Source organism: Pteropus alecto, unplaced genomic scaffold (assembly GCF_000325575.1).
Source record: "Pteropus alecto unplaced genomic scaffold, ASM32557v1 scaffold71, whole genome shotgun sequence".
NCBI classification, from domain to species: domain Eukaryota; kingdom Metazoa; phylum Chordata; class Mammalia; order Chiroptera; family Pteropodidae; genus Pteropus; species Pteropus alecto.
Window position 1 is genome coordinate 10,837,488 of NW_006433024.1, and position 15,413 is coordinate 10,852,900.

A 15,413-nucleotide genomic window follows, 5' to 3' on the forward strand; every position below is an offset into this window, starting at 1 on the left:
CCCCTCTGTGCCCACCCACGAGGAACCGGGTATGCGTACTCTGGCAGATCTTGGATGTGCCCACTGGCTAGGCAGGGCCGGGACACCTAGCCAGAGCTCAGCCTTGAGAAAATTGGGCTGTGGTTTCTTAACTTCCACCTTGGCTGGGAGCACAGAGGGCTCTGGGATGTGGGCCTGGCTCCTGGCGCTGGGAGGTTTGAGATGGTCCATGATGTCTTAGGCTCACTCCCTAAAGAGATTTCCCCATCATGCTTTAAGCCCAGCCCATCTCTGTGCACACTTAGTCTAAGAGAAGAATCTCACAGGGACCAGCCAGACGGCTGCAGATGAGGATCATAGGAGGGGGTGGCAGAATGTCTCCCACCCTCAGCCCTAAATTCTTCCACCTTTAGTGGGAGCAAGAGCCACTGCCAAGCCCTGGGGTTGAATGGGGGTGCTTTCCTCACTGCATTCACCGTTCTTACAGATCTTGCTGTGAAGTGTGCGGCTCTCACGCCCCTCCCTGCTGTGCTATCTGGGCTGGTGCTGGAGAGTGAAACTTGCGAAGATGCCACGTGGCTCCCAATCGAATGACAGGTCTACACGACTTCTTTGGGAGGGTCGAGGTTGGCTCTGCTGTGCAGCTCTCAGGTCCTCACCTCAGGTTCCTTAAGATTTCCAGAGCCAAAACGTCCATGGAGAATAAAACCGACCTTGTCCCACTGAAGTCAGACTCGCCTCCCAGCACAAAGGAAGCAATTCTATTCCAGTTCACATGTTAGACTAATTACTTTTCTAGAATTGCTTGGTAAACCAGAGTGGTTTGGCTCAGCTCGGAGTCAGAGCTGGGCAGGCATCTTCCCTCTGACCCCAGGCCTAGCCTCCTTCGCAGCCATGCTGCCTCAGAATCTGGAGCTGACTCCCAGCACAGCCTCAGTTTGGGGTCAGGTAACTTCTGTTAGAGGCGGAGCTTAGGGCTTTCTGTGGGAGAAAATACACTTTTCTTATTGAAGCTCATCTGGTACAGATTAGAGGAATCAGATAAACCTCCACTTGTCCGCATATGTATATGGACATAAATTTAGAATACGACCAAGTGATCAGCTGAGCGACTTCCCTGCCTCTTCCCAGGGTTTGCCCGTCAGGCCCAAAGGAGCCTAAAAGTGAGCAGTGGAACGAGAGGTCGATCACGTGACAACGGGGCATCCAGGATTAACAGAAAAACAGTAACAACTACCATTTACAGGGCATTTGCTAAACACCTGGCACGGTTTTAAGCCCTTTATACCTATGGCCTCATTTCATCCTCATGTCTACTGTATGAAGCAGGTACTATTATTATCCCCATCTCCCACATGGGGACACTGGGAGCCAGAGAGGTAAAGCAACCTGCGCCAGGTCATGCACCTAGTAAGTGGCCGAGCTGGGATGTGATCCCTGGCAGCGTGGACCAGCGTGCAAGCTCCTAACTAGTATGCTCCACTCCCACCCAGGCGAGTCAATCGTTTCTCTGTTTCCTGGACCCTGCCCTACCTCCTTCAGCTTAGGGATGAGTGTTAGGTGCAGTAGCCATATAATGTGCCAACCAAACTGGCCAGAAGGAAAAAGAGCGTGATTACCAACAACATCAGGACAGCAGGTGTAAATTAGAGCTGTCTCAGGCAAACCAAACATTTGGTCACCCTGGTGTTAGGGCACTGAAATAAGGAGCCTCTGCCTGGCCCACAGGTCCCCTCTAGGCAATGGGAGGCCCGCCCTGCCCACCCACCGAGGTAGGTCTCGGGTTCTCCCTCCAGCACTGCAGCGATTAGCCCATATTGTTATTATTTTGTTTGTATGGTTTTTTTGTCTGCTTCCTTCTCTGGACTATAATTTCTCTGAAGTCAGAGGCTGTTTTTCTCACTGATGTTCCCTATCCCTTAGCACAGGAGCCCACCAGTTAGGGACGCAATCTTTGAATTTATAAAGGCATGGTACATTTCTCACTCCTGGAGGGAAAGCCAGAGGGTCTGCTCTTTCAAGGGTCTGCTCTTTCTCTAGAACTCTCTGCAGAGCTCCAGGGTTCTAAGTCAGACAAATGAACTCGTGAGATGGGAAACTACTTCATCTTCCATCTTGGTGGCTTGAGTTGTCTTGGGTATTGGGTATTTCTCTTTGGAAAATAGAAAATGCTTCCCAGATAAAAGACGACCATTTCACAGGAGACTCTTCTGCCCAGGAACAGCTTTCTGTGGCCAACTGGGGCTAAGGCAGTTTCTGGGAGGGCAGCTAGGATATTGAGATGGAGCCTTCTTGGGAAGGGAAATGGCAGCTGTGGTTCTGCAGATGTCGATGTGGCCTTGGGCCCTGGTGGAGGGGACACAGCCGTCTTTGGTAAATGGGCCTGATGCCAGGGTGACACCTTATGTGGGCAGGATGGTATAGATTCCAGTGCAGCACGGACCGCACGCAGGCCACCACCCTCCACTCTTTCTCACGCAGCAGGGAGGGCTCTGGGTGCTGTGAAGTTTGGAGCATCTGGCCCAGTTCTCAGGCCAAATCTCCCCAGCACGGTAGCCTGGCGGGTGGGTAGCTGGTCCAGCAGGCCAGAGTATCGCTGCTTCCCACACACCTGTAATGGAGAGGTGTGAAAGCAGGCCTCTCTTCACTCTGCTGGGGTGTGGCCCCCTTTGCCCACAGGCCACACCTCACCCATGGGGCTCACTGCTGCCATGTGTAAGAGAACGGCCTTCTTTACCCAGGCTCAGCGCCAGTGATGGCTCACGAGACCACACACTAAAAAAAACTCTTTCACTATGGAAGGCAGACAGAAGAATGCCTCCAACCTGTTCCAACACACACCCCCGCTAAGGGCACTTGCCACCACCCATTGGCCTCTGCCAACATGGGAGGCTTGGGAGGACCCTATGGTTTCACTTACCCCACAGACACCTCCTGGGCAGCAGGGCTGAGATGGAAGTCTTTTGTTTAGGGTCTCTGGATAGAAATTCCTGTTTGGATTCAGCTGAGTGTAATCACATAGCACCCATCTTCCCCACTCCCCACAATCTAAGGCAGAAAGATGACCCATTCAGACTGTCAGATAAAGAGTTTCAGAAACTTATAGGAGGAGGTAGGGGCCTGGGACTCTTGAGGCCTGACAGAGATGCACATGTAAAAGGCGGGAATTTCTGACTGGCAACTAGTGGCTTTGACCTGAGCTGTAGATGGGGTGCACCCAAACCAGACAGAGAAAGAACAGAAGATGCTGCAGATTCCAGGACTTGACCCTGCTTTCCGTGCCCACATCCCAGCTGCCGCCTCGAGCAGGACTCTGGCATTGACTTCTGAGCATCAAAGCCATACTGCTATGATGTGCTGAGGACCTACTATGTGCCAAATAAGCATGAAGCCATTTTGCATATATTAGCCTCTGATACAGCCACCTTGTAAGGGAGGTATACTTATTAGTCTGCATTCTACAAATGTGGAAACTGAGGCTTTGAGACATCTGGACACATGTCCAGGATCACATAGCTAGCCAATAGTGATTTCTCTGGCTCTTAAAAAAAAGATTCTGATATCTTTCACAAGGCCAAACTGCCCTGCACAAATGCTCTGAGCCTGCTCCCCTGGAGCCTGCCCCCTGGATAAAACGCTCCCTGCAGTGGACCCACCTTGCCCCTCTGTCCAAACACCAGGTTCTGCACCCACAGCCTCATCAGCCCTGAGGCTAGGCTGGGTCCCAAAGTCTCAGAGGGCACGCTCAGAACCCTTAAGAGCCATCTTTCCCCAAATCTCAAGCATTCAAGCAGTAAAGGGGGCGGGGGGTGGGGGGTACAGACAGCTGTCAGAAGTGGTTGGTCTTGTGGGAGGGGGAAAATCTGAAGAGGTGCCTGGCAGGCAAGTAGGAGCAGGCCAGAAACCAGCTGGACTGGACTCCAGATGTTGCTGAGCTCCTCTCCTGCCCCAATGGCCCAGTGTCTGGAAAGTCAACAGCTCAGCCGCAGAAGCCACCTTCTTTAAGAAAGCACACTCGATTCCCTTCAGAAATGGGGATTTCCAGCACGGAGAGGCTCTCTGGCAACATGCAGACAAAGGGGATTGTTGCTGCCCTGTTATAAAAACACTCCAAATGAATGAAGCCCTGGGGGCTGCCGGTTCCCAATTTTCTCCTTTTTTGTGAAGACAGTGAGCCTAACAATGGGACAGGAAGTCATTTGCAACAGGCAGCCCCTGGGGGCACTTGTCAAAGGCTGGGCCAGGATCAGGTCCCGTCTCCATCCCTTGTCATCTGGCACTGCCACTTCCTTTGTCTGCCCCAAATCCCTGGTCCATTCCTTTTCGGATGGTGAACAGAAGCCCACCCTCGGGCTGGCCACCCAGGACCAGGAACTTAAGTCTGTTGGGGAAGAGGCCCGAGTAGTTGACAGCGAGTTGCACAAGTCACAGGTAGGGAGGTGCTGAGTGAGAGACCCAGTTCCCAGAGGCTTGCTTGCTCTCTCCTGGGAGGCAGGAGGGATCACCCCAGATCATGTGAATTCACTGTGCTATTATAATTGGATCTCCCTGCCTGGGCTTAGATCTGCCTCTTCCTAGCTTTGACCTTGGGTCTGCTCATCTGTAAATGATGGTAACGGCTCCCTCCAAGAGCTATTGTGAGGATCCGTTACAGAGCTGTCTATTTAAAATGCTTTATAAACTGCAAAGCTTTGTGTAAATGCTTTTAGCCCATGTTAAAATAAGTCAGATATTATCACTCTTAAGCTTGACACTCATCAATGGCAGCCCCATCACACGTGGGTGCTATGGCCAAACCAACAAGCAGGGGGCCTCGGACACAGGTACACCATTCACTTTAGAGAGTGCTTGACTCACTGCTTGGTCTCTGAACCCATGGGTGGATGAAATCCAGTTTTTAGAGTTCTTTGAAATTCTTGGGTGGTGGGTTGTGATAAATCTAAAGTTTGTATGTGTGTCTGTCCTAAACAGTCCTGACTTAATCAGTCTTTTGTGACTTTAGGACTATCTTATCTTCTAGTTCCCTGGCTACTGTCAGGGCTGAGTTAAGAGGGAATTAAGGTCAGAGACTGAAGAGTGTGTATATAAGAGAGGCAGAAAACATGTATTTTGAATAGATGTGATACTTAAATTCACTGTTGTTTTTGGATTATTTATGCATTAAACAAGATTTAGTTATTCTAGTATTTCCATAGGTTTATGAAAACTAATTACACTGAAAATAGCAGCTACCATATATAAAGAGTTTACTCTGTGCTAAGTCCTTTAAATGTATTACCTCAATGGATCTCCACAAAAACCTTTGGAAGTGGGTCCAGCCATTTTCCATTTAAAGCTGGTAAAACCGAGGCCTCAGAAATGACATGAGTTGTCCAAAGCACATAACTAGTAAACAGAAGAGCAGAGATCCCAGCTTATGGTCTTTGATTCCAAAGAGTCTAACCTTTAGGCTCTACAGTCTATTTCACTAACTGAACAAAATATTCAACTCTGCTACTATGTGCCAGGGACTGTTCTATGTGCTGAGGGCTCAGTGGGAAAAGGCCGACCTGTGGTACTTACGTAGCAGAGGAATGAGGAGAGGGGCAGACAAGTAATTAAACAAATACACAAGCAGAGTAATTTCAGACAGAGGAATGTGCTATAAACTACAACAACAAAAAGAGCAGGTAAGGTGATGGGGAGGGAGGGACAGCTTCCTGGGTGCAATGTAGACAGTAAACAAGTCACTTCAGGGGTTATAGATGTACTAGTCGGGGGAATACATGGAAATAAGGACTTAATTTCCCCAATAGCTATTCTTATTTCTTTTACTTCCATTTTGGGTAAACAGATGGAAATTTAATGCATAAAAAGGAGGAGAGGAAAAGAGCTTAACATTGCAAATCTCCTTGAAATGGTATTTAAGGGAACCACAAGTCAGTAGCACAAAGCCACCACTGCCATCATCTCTATTATCTGTTAAGAAAACACTTTCGCAAGCTGAGCAAAAGATTAACGAGCCCACTTCTTCAGACTGAGCACACAGCCTATCCGTGGGCGCTTCCTATTTATGTAAAGTGCTCATCTGAGGGGAAACAGCCCCCTCTGCATCTGGAATGGAACAAAGAGCCGCCTCTCTCCTGCTGTGTACCTCGCTTGTTTTGGGAGCATTTCCCCAGAACTTGGGGAACTCCCCAGGAAGTAGTCCCTGCTCAGATGTTCACTTTACACAGGAGGAAACAGGATCCGGAGGTAAGGAGACTTGCTCTGCTCACAGAGCCCGAGGAGGAGGGGCTGGGTTTGACCCTCCTGCCAGGGCACCCCTGAGGATGCACAAAGTCCTGCCTAGAAGCATTTGCCTAAGCAACGATTAGTGATGACCTGAAAACAAGAACCCAACACCCACCTAATTTTTGTATTTTTAAAATGTAGATCCATTTTGGTCATGAAATATGCACTTTGAAACAACAAATGTCCTTCTGTGACTTTTGCTGCCCCTGCCACCTTGCCTGTCCCAATCTTTTGTGGTTAGCCTTTAAGGCCCCATTAAAAACCCAGTTTCTCCTGATGCCACCCCGCAACTACTCCAGCCTTCTCAAAGATCCTCTTTAATATGATGGTGGAGATGATGATGGTTGACACATACTGTGTGCCAGGCACTGCTCTAAGTGCTTCGTTAACTCAGTTAACCCTAACAACACCCCTAAGAGAACAGCGCTTATTATTCCCATGCTAAGGAGGACAGACTGAGGCACAGAGGCCAAATGACACGCCCGAGACCGTGCCCAACTCTAAGAGACAGGGCTAAGATCGAATTGAGGCAGACTGCAGGGTCTGAGGGCAGACCCAACACATTATCATGCAACCCAGCTCTCTCTTGCACTGTCTGCTTATTTGTTTTCATTTTTGTTGTTCTGTCTTGTTTTCATGCCTGCCTCATTAGGCTGGAGACTCAGTCACATAAGCCGCTCTTCATAATTCTTATCTTCCTTCCCCCGCCGATCCACAGACGTACTGGGAGGAATGTGAGTTAATAAGTAAAGCACTTAAGAGGGTATCTGTCTCTAGTAATATGTGCTCTGTGATGCTAGCTATAATTAGTAGTGGTGCTTGTAAGTAGTTGCATTATTAATTATCATTATTGTTAGTAGTAGTGGTTATATTAATAATATCAATAGTAGTATTAGTAATTGTATTAGTAGTAGTATTACTAACCTAGATGTCACTTGAGACCACATTTTAAGAAACATCATATTATATCAACGAAGGAAGAATATTCTAGATGTCAGATATGTCATCTAAGCATGATTATGACCATTATAATAATAATGAGGAGGAGGAGGATGGCAACCACCGTTTAATAAGTACTTTTTCTGTGCCAGGCATGAAGCTAAGTGCTTTACCATATTATCTCATCTAACCCCAGTGACCATCTTATTATTGTCACCATTTTACCCATGAGAAAACCAAGGCCTAGAAGATAAGCTGACACCTGCTAGAAGGCAGCAGAGATGACACCTCTAGGTGATCCCTCAGCAGCACCTGAAGTCACAGGTGTGGACTTCAGGCGGAGGGGATAGGACCCGTAAGGCTGACACCTTTGCTGCCTCCAGCTTTTCCAAGTTCTGTCCACATACTGGCTAGAAGCTCTTGGCCAGCATGACATGGAACAGGGCAGCCAAGAGCTGGGCTGGATATACAGCATCTCCCACCAGGATCTCACTGGGACAAGGGCTTCGACTTTTGAGCCATAGCCCTAGTAGCCTGTGCAAAAATAGCTTTAGAGGAACTGGGGGCCAAGATAGTATCCGACCAGCACTTTGGGCCCCTGTCCCTCCTGAACCTGCCAGTTGGCGCAGGACAACATGCCAGACAGCCCCAGGCTTGAGCGTTTTGGGTGGACCTTAGTAGGAATGTCTCTCCTCACAGCATCAAGGCAAGCGGTGCGGGAGGGGCTTCCTGCAGCCTTCTGCTCCTCTCGTTCTCAGAAGTGGTGTGGGGAGAGAAGCGAATAAAAACCAGCCAATCACAGCAACCACCGAGCAGGACCACTTGGGCAGGACCTTCCAGGCCACACGCTCAGCCCTCTCCTGATGTTGGCCCACGAGGTCTGGGCTCCCTCTGCAGCTTCATTCTGCACTGCTTGTCCTGTTCTCTAGCTCTGCCACACGCTCCTTGCTGTCTCTCCTAGGTACCACATTTCCTCTGCCTAAAACCAGTGATCATGCTAATAGTTATAGTACCTAAAACTGGGTGGGAAAGCTGCTGAGACCTAGAGGAGTTGGCCCCAAAGGCTGGGACCCACCCGGGTCTTAGAGCTTGAGGACCAGGTCTCAGCAGCTGGGCGGGGAAGCTGTAGCCTGGTATGGTGAAAGGCATACCAGAGAGATTTGGTTCACAACTCTGCCAAGCCACTCAGAAGCTGGGTGCCCCCCCGCACCTTTGTAACATGGAGGTAATGTGAGTACCTGCCTCGCTGATTTGTTGAGGGGCACAAGAGAAAGAAATGCCCTTAAAAAAGAAGACCTGGCTACTTTTACATGTGTTATTACACTTCGTCCTCCCCAGTGGAGTCTCTTAGCTCTTTTATAGATGAAGAGTCTGAGGCATGGAGGGGCCTCTGCTCCCGAGCCAGTGTTTTCCTCCGTGTGGCCTGGCTCACTACAGCAGCAGATTAGAGCAGTGGTCCCCAACCATTTTGACACCAGGGACTGGTGCTCCTATGAGAATCTAATGCCTAATGATCTGAGGTGGAGCTGAGGCGGTGATGCTAGCGCTGGGGAGTGGCTGCAAATACAAATGAAGCTGCGCTTGCTCATCTGCCACTCACCTTTGGTTCCTAATAGGCCATGGACTAGTCTGCAGCCCGGGAATTGGGGACCCCTGCATTAGAGTGCTTTTTGACCCTTGCAAAGCTGCCCCACTTGCCACCCTGCATTCCCACTGTTTCTACAACTCCTTCCTCCCACCTTGGGAGGCTCTGGTGAGAAGAGGCCTTTATAGAGAGATACCAAGACCCCACTAGACAGCGCAGAGGCAGCACATGACTTAGCAGGGAACGCCAAGATGAGCTTCCCACAAGAGGGAACACATGTCTCACTGCTTAGCAGGTTGGATGTGGCTGCGCACAGCCCTCAACTAGAAGGAAGAATAATTTCTTCAAGGCAGCAATCTATGAGCACAGACATGAGTGGCACAGTGAATGGTGCCTTATGGCTAAACCCATGCTGTCAAACCGAGACCCTTGGCCCATGTGTGCAAAGCAGTGGAAATGTCACTTAATCCCAAGAGACCCAGAAATCCCCAAACCATCAAGTCCCCAAACCACATACCTGCTGTCGCACCTTAAATCAGATGCTCTGTCCAATTCTGGTTGGGGACCTAGCCCCCCATACTCCTGACGTAGGATAGAGGGAGGAACTTTCAGGGAATAAAGGGAGAGAGACAGCCAGACAGACACAAAGCCCCAGACACACAAGCAAAGCTCTGCTTGGAGCCCTAGCAAATTCCAGCTACTCTGTGTTCGAGGACAGAAGGTTTTCCCTAGAGCTCTGGTGAGGACATCAGAGTAGCATAAGGAACACAGTCAATAATATTGTAATAACTAGGTATGGGGTCAGAAGGGTACCAGACTTACTGGGGAGATCACTCGTATGTAAATGTCTAATCACTATGTTGTACACCTGAAATGAATATAATATTGTAGGTCAACTGTAATTGAAAAGAAAGGATAACGAAGTGGTGGGGCCTTAGGGGATATGTGGCCCAGCCTCCAGTGGCAGTGAGCTCAGTGGCCCCCAAGAAAGGCTGGCCAGGTTCTCCAAGGCCTGAGGGGCCTGGCCCGTCAGAGTGAGTCCAAGCACGGCAGGATCCACTTCCGCAGCCAGGAACTGGGCAGCCAGAGAGCTCGGGGCTATATGCTGGCCTGGGTGTTCTTTGGCTGTCCTGTTAATGCCCAAATTTGAAATTCTGGGATTCTTTTTTTCTAAAGTGGTTTTGATTTCCCACAGGTCTCATACTCATTAAATGATTCATGGGAACATGCCTTTGCTACCAATTGCTTTGTGGCATAGACTGTGGTTTTTAAATAATGAGATATCGAAACACATACACGTGTATATGTCACTTCCCAAGCTCAGCTATTGCAGGCAGACAAGCAACTCGGGTCCTACAGAAACCCTGATGCTTTATTTTAGAGCATCAGAGGCTGGGAACCCTCCCAGGGGGAAAGCCAGGGGACAGCCACAAAGACATCAGGGGGATCTCGGCACAGCACTGATGGAGGAGCACCTCCCTGGCCCGCCCCATGGCCAGCGGCCACAGTCACAGCCACACAGCCAAGCAGCTCCGGCAGCGGGTCCAAAAAAGGCTCCCTGTCTTTTTTTCCAGCCACCAGGCCCAGTCTAGCACCCTCGGGGACATCACCGAACAAGCGAGCCGCGGCCTCCTACCCTATCCCAGATGTTTTCCTTGCCCTTTCTCCTTCCCTGACAATTCCGGCAACCACAACGATTTCTCCACAAAGCAGAAACAGCTGGGGGCAGGGCCCATGCTCTGCTTCCACCTCCCCACTAGACGCTTCCTTCGGAAACTTCGGGGCCTCCACCTGCTGCCTTCTTTGTCTGTGTCAGGCCCAGAGTGACCTGTCTTGGCCCCATGAACACTGTCCATCTCCCAGAGAAATAAGACAATGGCAATCTAATACTGATGCCAGTTATAACAACAATGCTGGCAGCATTTACCAAGAATCTACTACATATGTGTACTGGGCCACTATTGCTTTATGCCTCTCATAATGACAGCCTGTGTAGTGGTTATGAGCAGGGCCCATGTGGCCTTGGCAAGTTACGGAATCTGTCTCTATTGACTCACCTGCAAAATGGGGCTGCAAAGAGCAGCAAAGAGCACTCATCTTCTGGAAGTGTGTGCATTAAATGCGTTAACACATGCAAAGTGCTCAGCACAGTGCCTGGCACATAGTCAACGCTCAGAAAATGTTGACTACCATTACTTAGTCCTTTCAACTGCTTCATTGCCACCTCCATGTTTATAGCTGAGGAAACTGAGGCTCGGGGACACTGGAACCTTGCACGAAGTTCTTAAGGTTCGTAAATGCCAGTGTTGCTGTCTGTGCCCAAGCTGCCTGACTCCTAGGCCACTTCATTGCTAGCTCTCAGTTTGTCATCTGTCTGTAGGATTTCCAATGTTTTCACAATGGCTGTTTTTAATAAACTGGGGTGCAGGAATCTACCTTTGCACCTTGGTTTTCTGTGACCGGCTGTGGAGGCACTGGAGACGTGAGCCTGGTGTGGAGTGGGCGTGAGGAGCACACGGTTGATGACTCGCTGCCACATAAAGATGACGGGCAGCTGGGGCAAGGGGACTGGGAAGGTGTCAGCACTTTCTGTATCAGGTCCCAGATCATCTTCCTGCATGATGGGCACAGAGCCCCTTGGGCCCCTTCCCTCTCCTGGGCCCTGCCGTGCAGTGGAAGACGGGGCTTCCTCAGCCGAAAGCAGGTCTTTCCTGCTTCCTGGATCTTCAAGCACACAACTCTCGAGGCCATGGACAGACCCTATCTCGGTGGCCATGTGGTGGCCTCCAGGTAAGACTGACTCATGCCAATATATATGGTGTTTTGGGCAAATTATAAAAAACTTGTCCTCTCTAGGCAGAAACGTTTTAAAAGATGGCCCTCTGAGTATCCCAATTAGAAATGGCACCCTGTCCTCAGGCTGACATGGCACCATGTGTGCCCTCCACTTGGGGCCCATGTGTGTCCTCCCTTGCTGGGGCCCATTGTGCAGTGCACAACCTGTTCTGAGTGACCTGCCCCAGGCTAGGAGAGGCCTGGGACCCTGTAGAGAAAACACTGGACTGGCAGCCAGCAGGCCTGGCTCCTGGGGCTATTCAACCACGAACCCACTAGAGATCAAATAACCTGCCAGAGCCATGATGTCCTCATTTGTAAAATGAATGGATGGGGCAAAACGCGCCTTAGATTCCTGACGGTGACATCACTGTCATCAAAAGAGGTGACCGCGATGACTGATGGAAGGCCAGTTACCACCCAGTGTCTTTCGCAGAGCACCGGCTCACTAGATCCTCACTACCACCTTTCCAGGTAGGTATGAACATCTCACTTTTTGGAAGAGCAACTGAATTTCAGAGAGCCCAGAAAGTGAGCACTAGAGCCGGCAAATCCGAGACAGAGGCCAAAGACAGAGGCCACATTCGGAGCCTCAGTAACCCCCTGCCACATCAGCCCCGGGTAAGACAAGCCCACTGCATTCCTGGGCCAGGTCTTCCTCCACCCGTATTCCTAGCCCACCTCGAGCCAGCCGCCTCCTCGGAGGCAGGAAGGCTGTCGCTAGGGCACTCTTCTCGCCCTGTCCATCGGTCAGTCAGTCAACACTCACTGGGTAGCCTGCTCCCCCGGGTGTGCAGCCCAAAGAAGATCCCTACCGCTCATTGTTCAGGGCCATTCTCGGGGGGTCCAGATTGGGGTTCTCCATGGACTCCATCTGTGGACACCGCAGGAAGTAGTAGAGTGTGTGGAGGGAGTCTGGGGACCAGGTGATGGGCTGGGGCGGCTGGCGGGCCTGACGGGCAGGGCTGGAGCCGGGACACAGCGGGTGGCGGCCTTGCATGTGGTGCATGGCACGGGAAACCAGGTCACCTGGAGGAGAGGGCAGAGGGACGGAGAGAAAGAAAGGAAACAAAAGTCTGAGTTCGCAGCCCACATTCTTCCAAGGATCCTTGTAGCTAAAGAATCGGCTCCCCTCGCCTCGCCTCTGTAATTGCTGCTTACCCTGGAGCCAACAGGTGGAGGTGGGGACTGTCGCCTAGACAGACAACAGCAGCTAGGTTTCCCTTTCACTTCCAGTCTTGCCTTGATAGCTGAATGAAACACTTGGGGAACCCATCTCCTCTAGAACTTATGCTAATGCGGTTTCATTTTCAACATCCTGCTCTCTCCACCGTCCCACGGGCCTCTCCCCAGCTCTTTGACGAGAGACTCTCTCTGGGCCTCTTCTCCTAGCCTCTAACAACTAGAGCCAGACTGAGGGGTGACACCCCCCTGTGCAGCCTTGTGCAAAGGCTCAGGAACTTCAGCAGAGAAGCTACCTCGATCCCCACCACCTCAAGCAAAACTACCACCCCCGCCATCTGCTGAGTGTTCACTATATGCCAGGCATTCACTTCCCCAGAAATAGGATTTAATTTGACCCTTAAAATGCTGGGGGCCAAATATTTACAGAAGAAATTGAGCCTAATCTGGTAATCAAATACTTACATTTCCCTGGTCACAGGATGGCCACAGTATTCAGAGGTTGAGTTAAGTGGCCAAGGTCCTGTGGCCAGTAAATGAGAGAGTCTAGATTTGAATCCAGACCTGTGACCCAGGCTGCCACCTGCCCTCCTGAAGTCTATGGGTTCTCAGGGCCCCATATCCTGAGCTGTGTTTCTGCCCAAATTAAGTCTTTTCAATATCCCACCAGCCTGGGCAGGAAATGTCCCATCATTGTGTGTGAGGCCACAATGCTGAGAAAGGATGGGTGAAACAGCCCCAGGCCCCTGCAGGCCCCTCTGTGGTGCCTTTCCATTCTTCTTAGGCCTGAGAACCCAAGGAGGCCTCTCCTATGGGTCAGCTTCCCCGCACAGGGACATGGCTGACCCCAAGAGGGGAGAAATAAGCAGGTTTTAATTTGGCAAGTTAAGTGTCATCCAACGTATGGCAGAACCAATTCATTCATATATTCAGATAAACTTCACTCTGCAGTTTCTATGAGTCTGGTACTCCATTCCATTGCATCCCTGGCAGTCTGCACAGGATCTATGGCATAATTGATGCTCAGCAAACATTTAGAGAATGAAGAAATAGCCTTATGCCTTCACTTCATTTTAAAAACCAGTGCTGGATGGCGCTCAATTTGAGCTCACTAACTGCCCAGTTCTCCCCATGACAGCCACAGTGATGGTGTTTGGCTTCTAAGCAGGGCCAGTGACACTCCTGGAATTGGAGATCTCCACGGGGAAAAAGCCCTCCATGGCGCCCACCCCCGGGTCCTCACTCCTACCTGCACGCCTGACTCTGCTCATCCCTGTACTTGTAGCCCAGCTGTATGGGTGCCCTTGGCAGACCCCAGGGGCAAAAGGTTGAGGGCAGTGAGTTACTGACAATTGGCTTCCCCCTCCAAGACTCTGATTTAATTGGTCTAGGCAGGACCCGGGCATCTGTACTTTGCAAAAGTTCCATCTGCGAAGCTAATGTCCAGTCAAGTCTGAGAATCACCAGGTAAACGAATCAGAGCGTAGATGCCAGAGTCAGATACGCCAGGCTCCAAATCAGGGCTCTGCTACTTTTAACTCATGTGCTTTACCTAAGTGACGTATCAGAGCCTCAGTTTCCTCATCTGTAAAATGGAAATAATTGTGTCTAACCTAAAAAGTGTGAGGATGCAAATAAATAGTAAATATAAAGCACTCAATGTCATACTTGGCACAGAGTATTTGGTAAAGGTTAAATATGACACCATTATGATTATTGTCCCATTATTATTATTCCTCTGTCCTACAGGCCACTTTCCATGGTGCTCTTCCTTCTAGGACCTCTGCCTGCAGTGAAGCACTGCCCCACATTTCCCAGGGGAGGAGTCCAGGCTCTGAAATGCCAGCTCCCAACCCTGCCCTTGGGCTCCTGGGTGGTAGAAACCGGCACTGACACCCCCAGGTCAGCCTGCCTTAGCGCAGCTAGTTGTACAGCTAAATTGGCTGCAGTAAGTTGAAACCTAGCTCCTCTTGTCATAACTTTGGCAGGACCACAAGGAGGAGAAGTCACAGAGCCTGTGATAGCATCGGAGAGAAGTCTTGTTGAAATACCATTTCAGAGGCAGAGAAGGTAGAAGTCATTACCATTAATTACGCTTATGATTGTTTGATTGTTATTGGTGTAGAACCCTTTGGCAGCACCTTTCCAACTAGAATGCAGGCAAGAAAATCACAAGAAAGAAATGGGAGAGCCTCCTAAGAGCTCCTTAAAGGGGCGCCGGGAACAGAGGTGCCTTTGGAAGATTCAGAAAAACCAGGAAGGCAGCAGAAGGGCAGCTGGAGATGGGGTCTCCAGACTTCGCTCCAATCCCAGTTGTGCGCTGTCAATCTCTCTCCAAGACCAAAAAGACAGATGCCTGCAGAGAACTCCAATTAAGCATCTAAATACTTACACTGCTCTGCAACCCTCATTTATGGCCAAAGAAAGACGCTCGCTTTGGCTATTCTCCCAGAGTGATTTTCCTCCTTAGATTTTTCTAGGCTTCATGATAGACATGAAAGGATGGGCAAAATCTCATTCCATCTTTACAACTACCCCTTAAGGGAGGTATTTCCATTTTACAGACGAGGAAACAGGCTCACATAAGTTAAATGATTCGTCCCAGTTGTACAAGTAAGCT

At 50.1% G+C, this 15,413-nt stretch overlaps 1 protein-coding gene across 1 annotated transcript in view; it reads right to left on the minus strand.

Annotated features, from left to right (window-relative positions):
* Window positions 1-15,413, minus strand: part of ABTB2 (ankyrin repeat and BTB domain containing 2) — a 168,921-nt gene that overhangs the window by 24,986 nt on the left and 128,522 nt on the right. Inside the window, exon 3 of the mRNA XM_006908023.3 lies at window positions 12,427-12,640. Coding sequence (XP_006908085.1) covers window positions 12,427-12,640 — 214 coding nt within the window. The remainder of the gene's footprint in view (window positions 1-12,426; window positions 12,641-15,413) is intronic.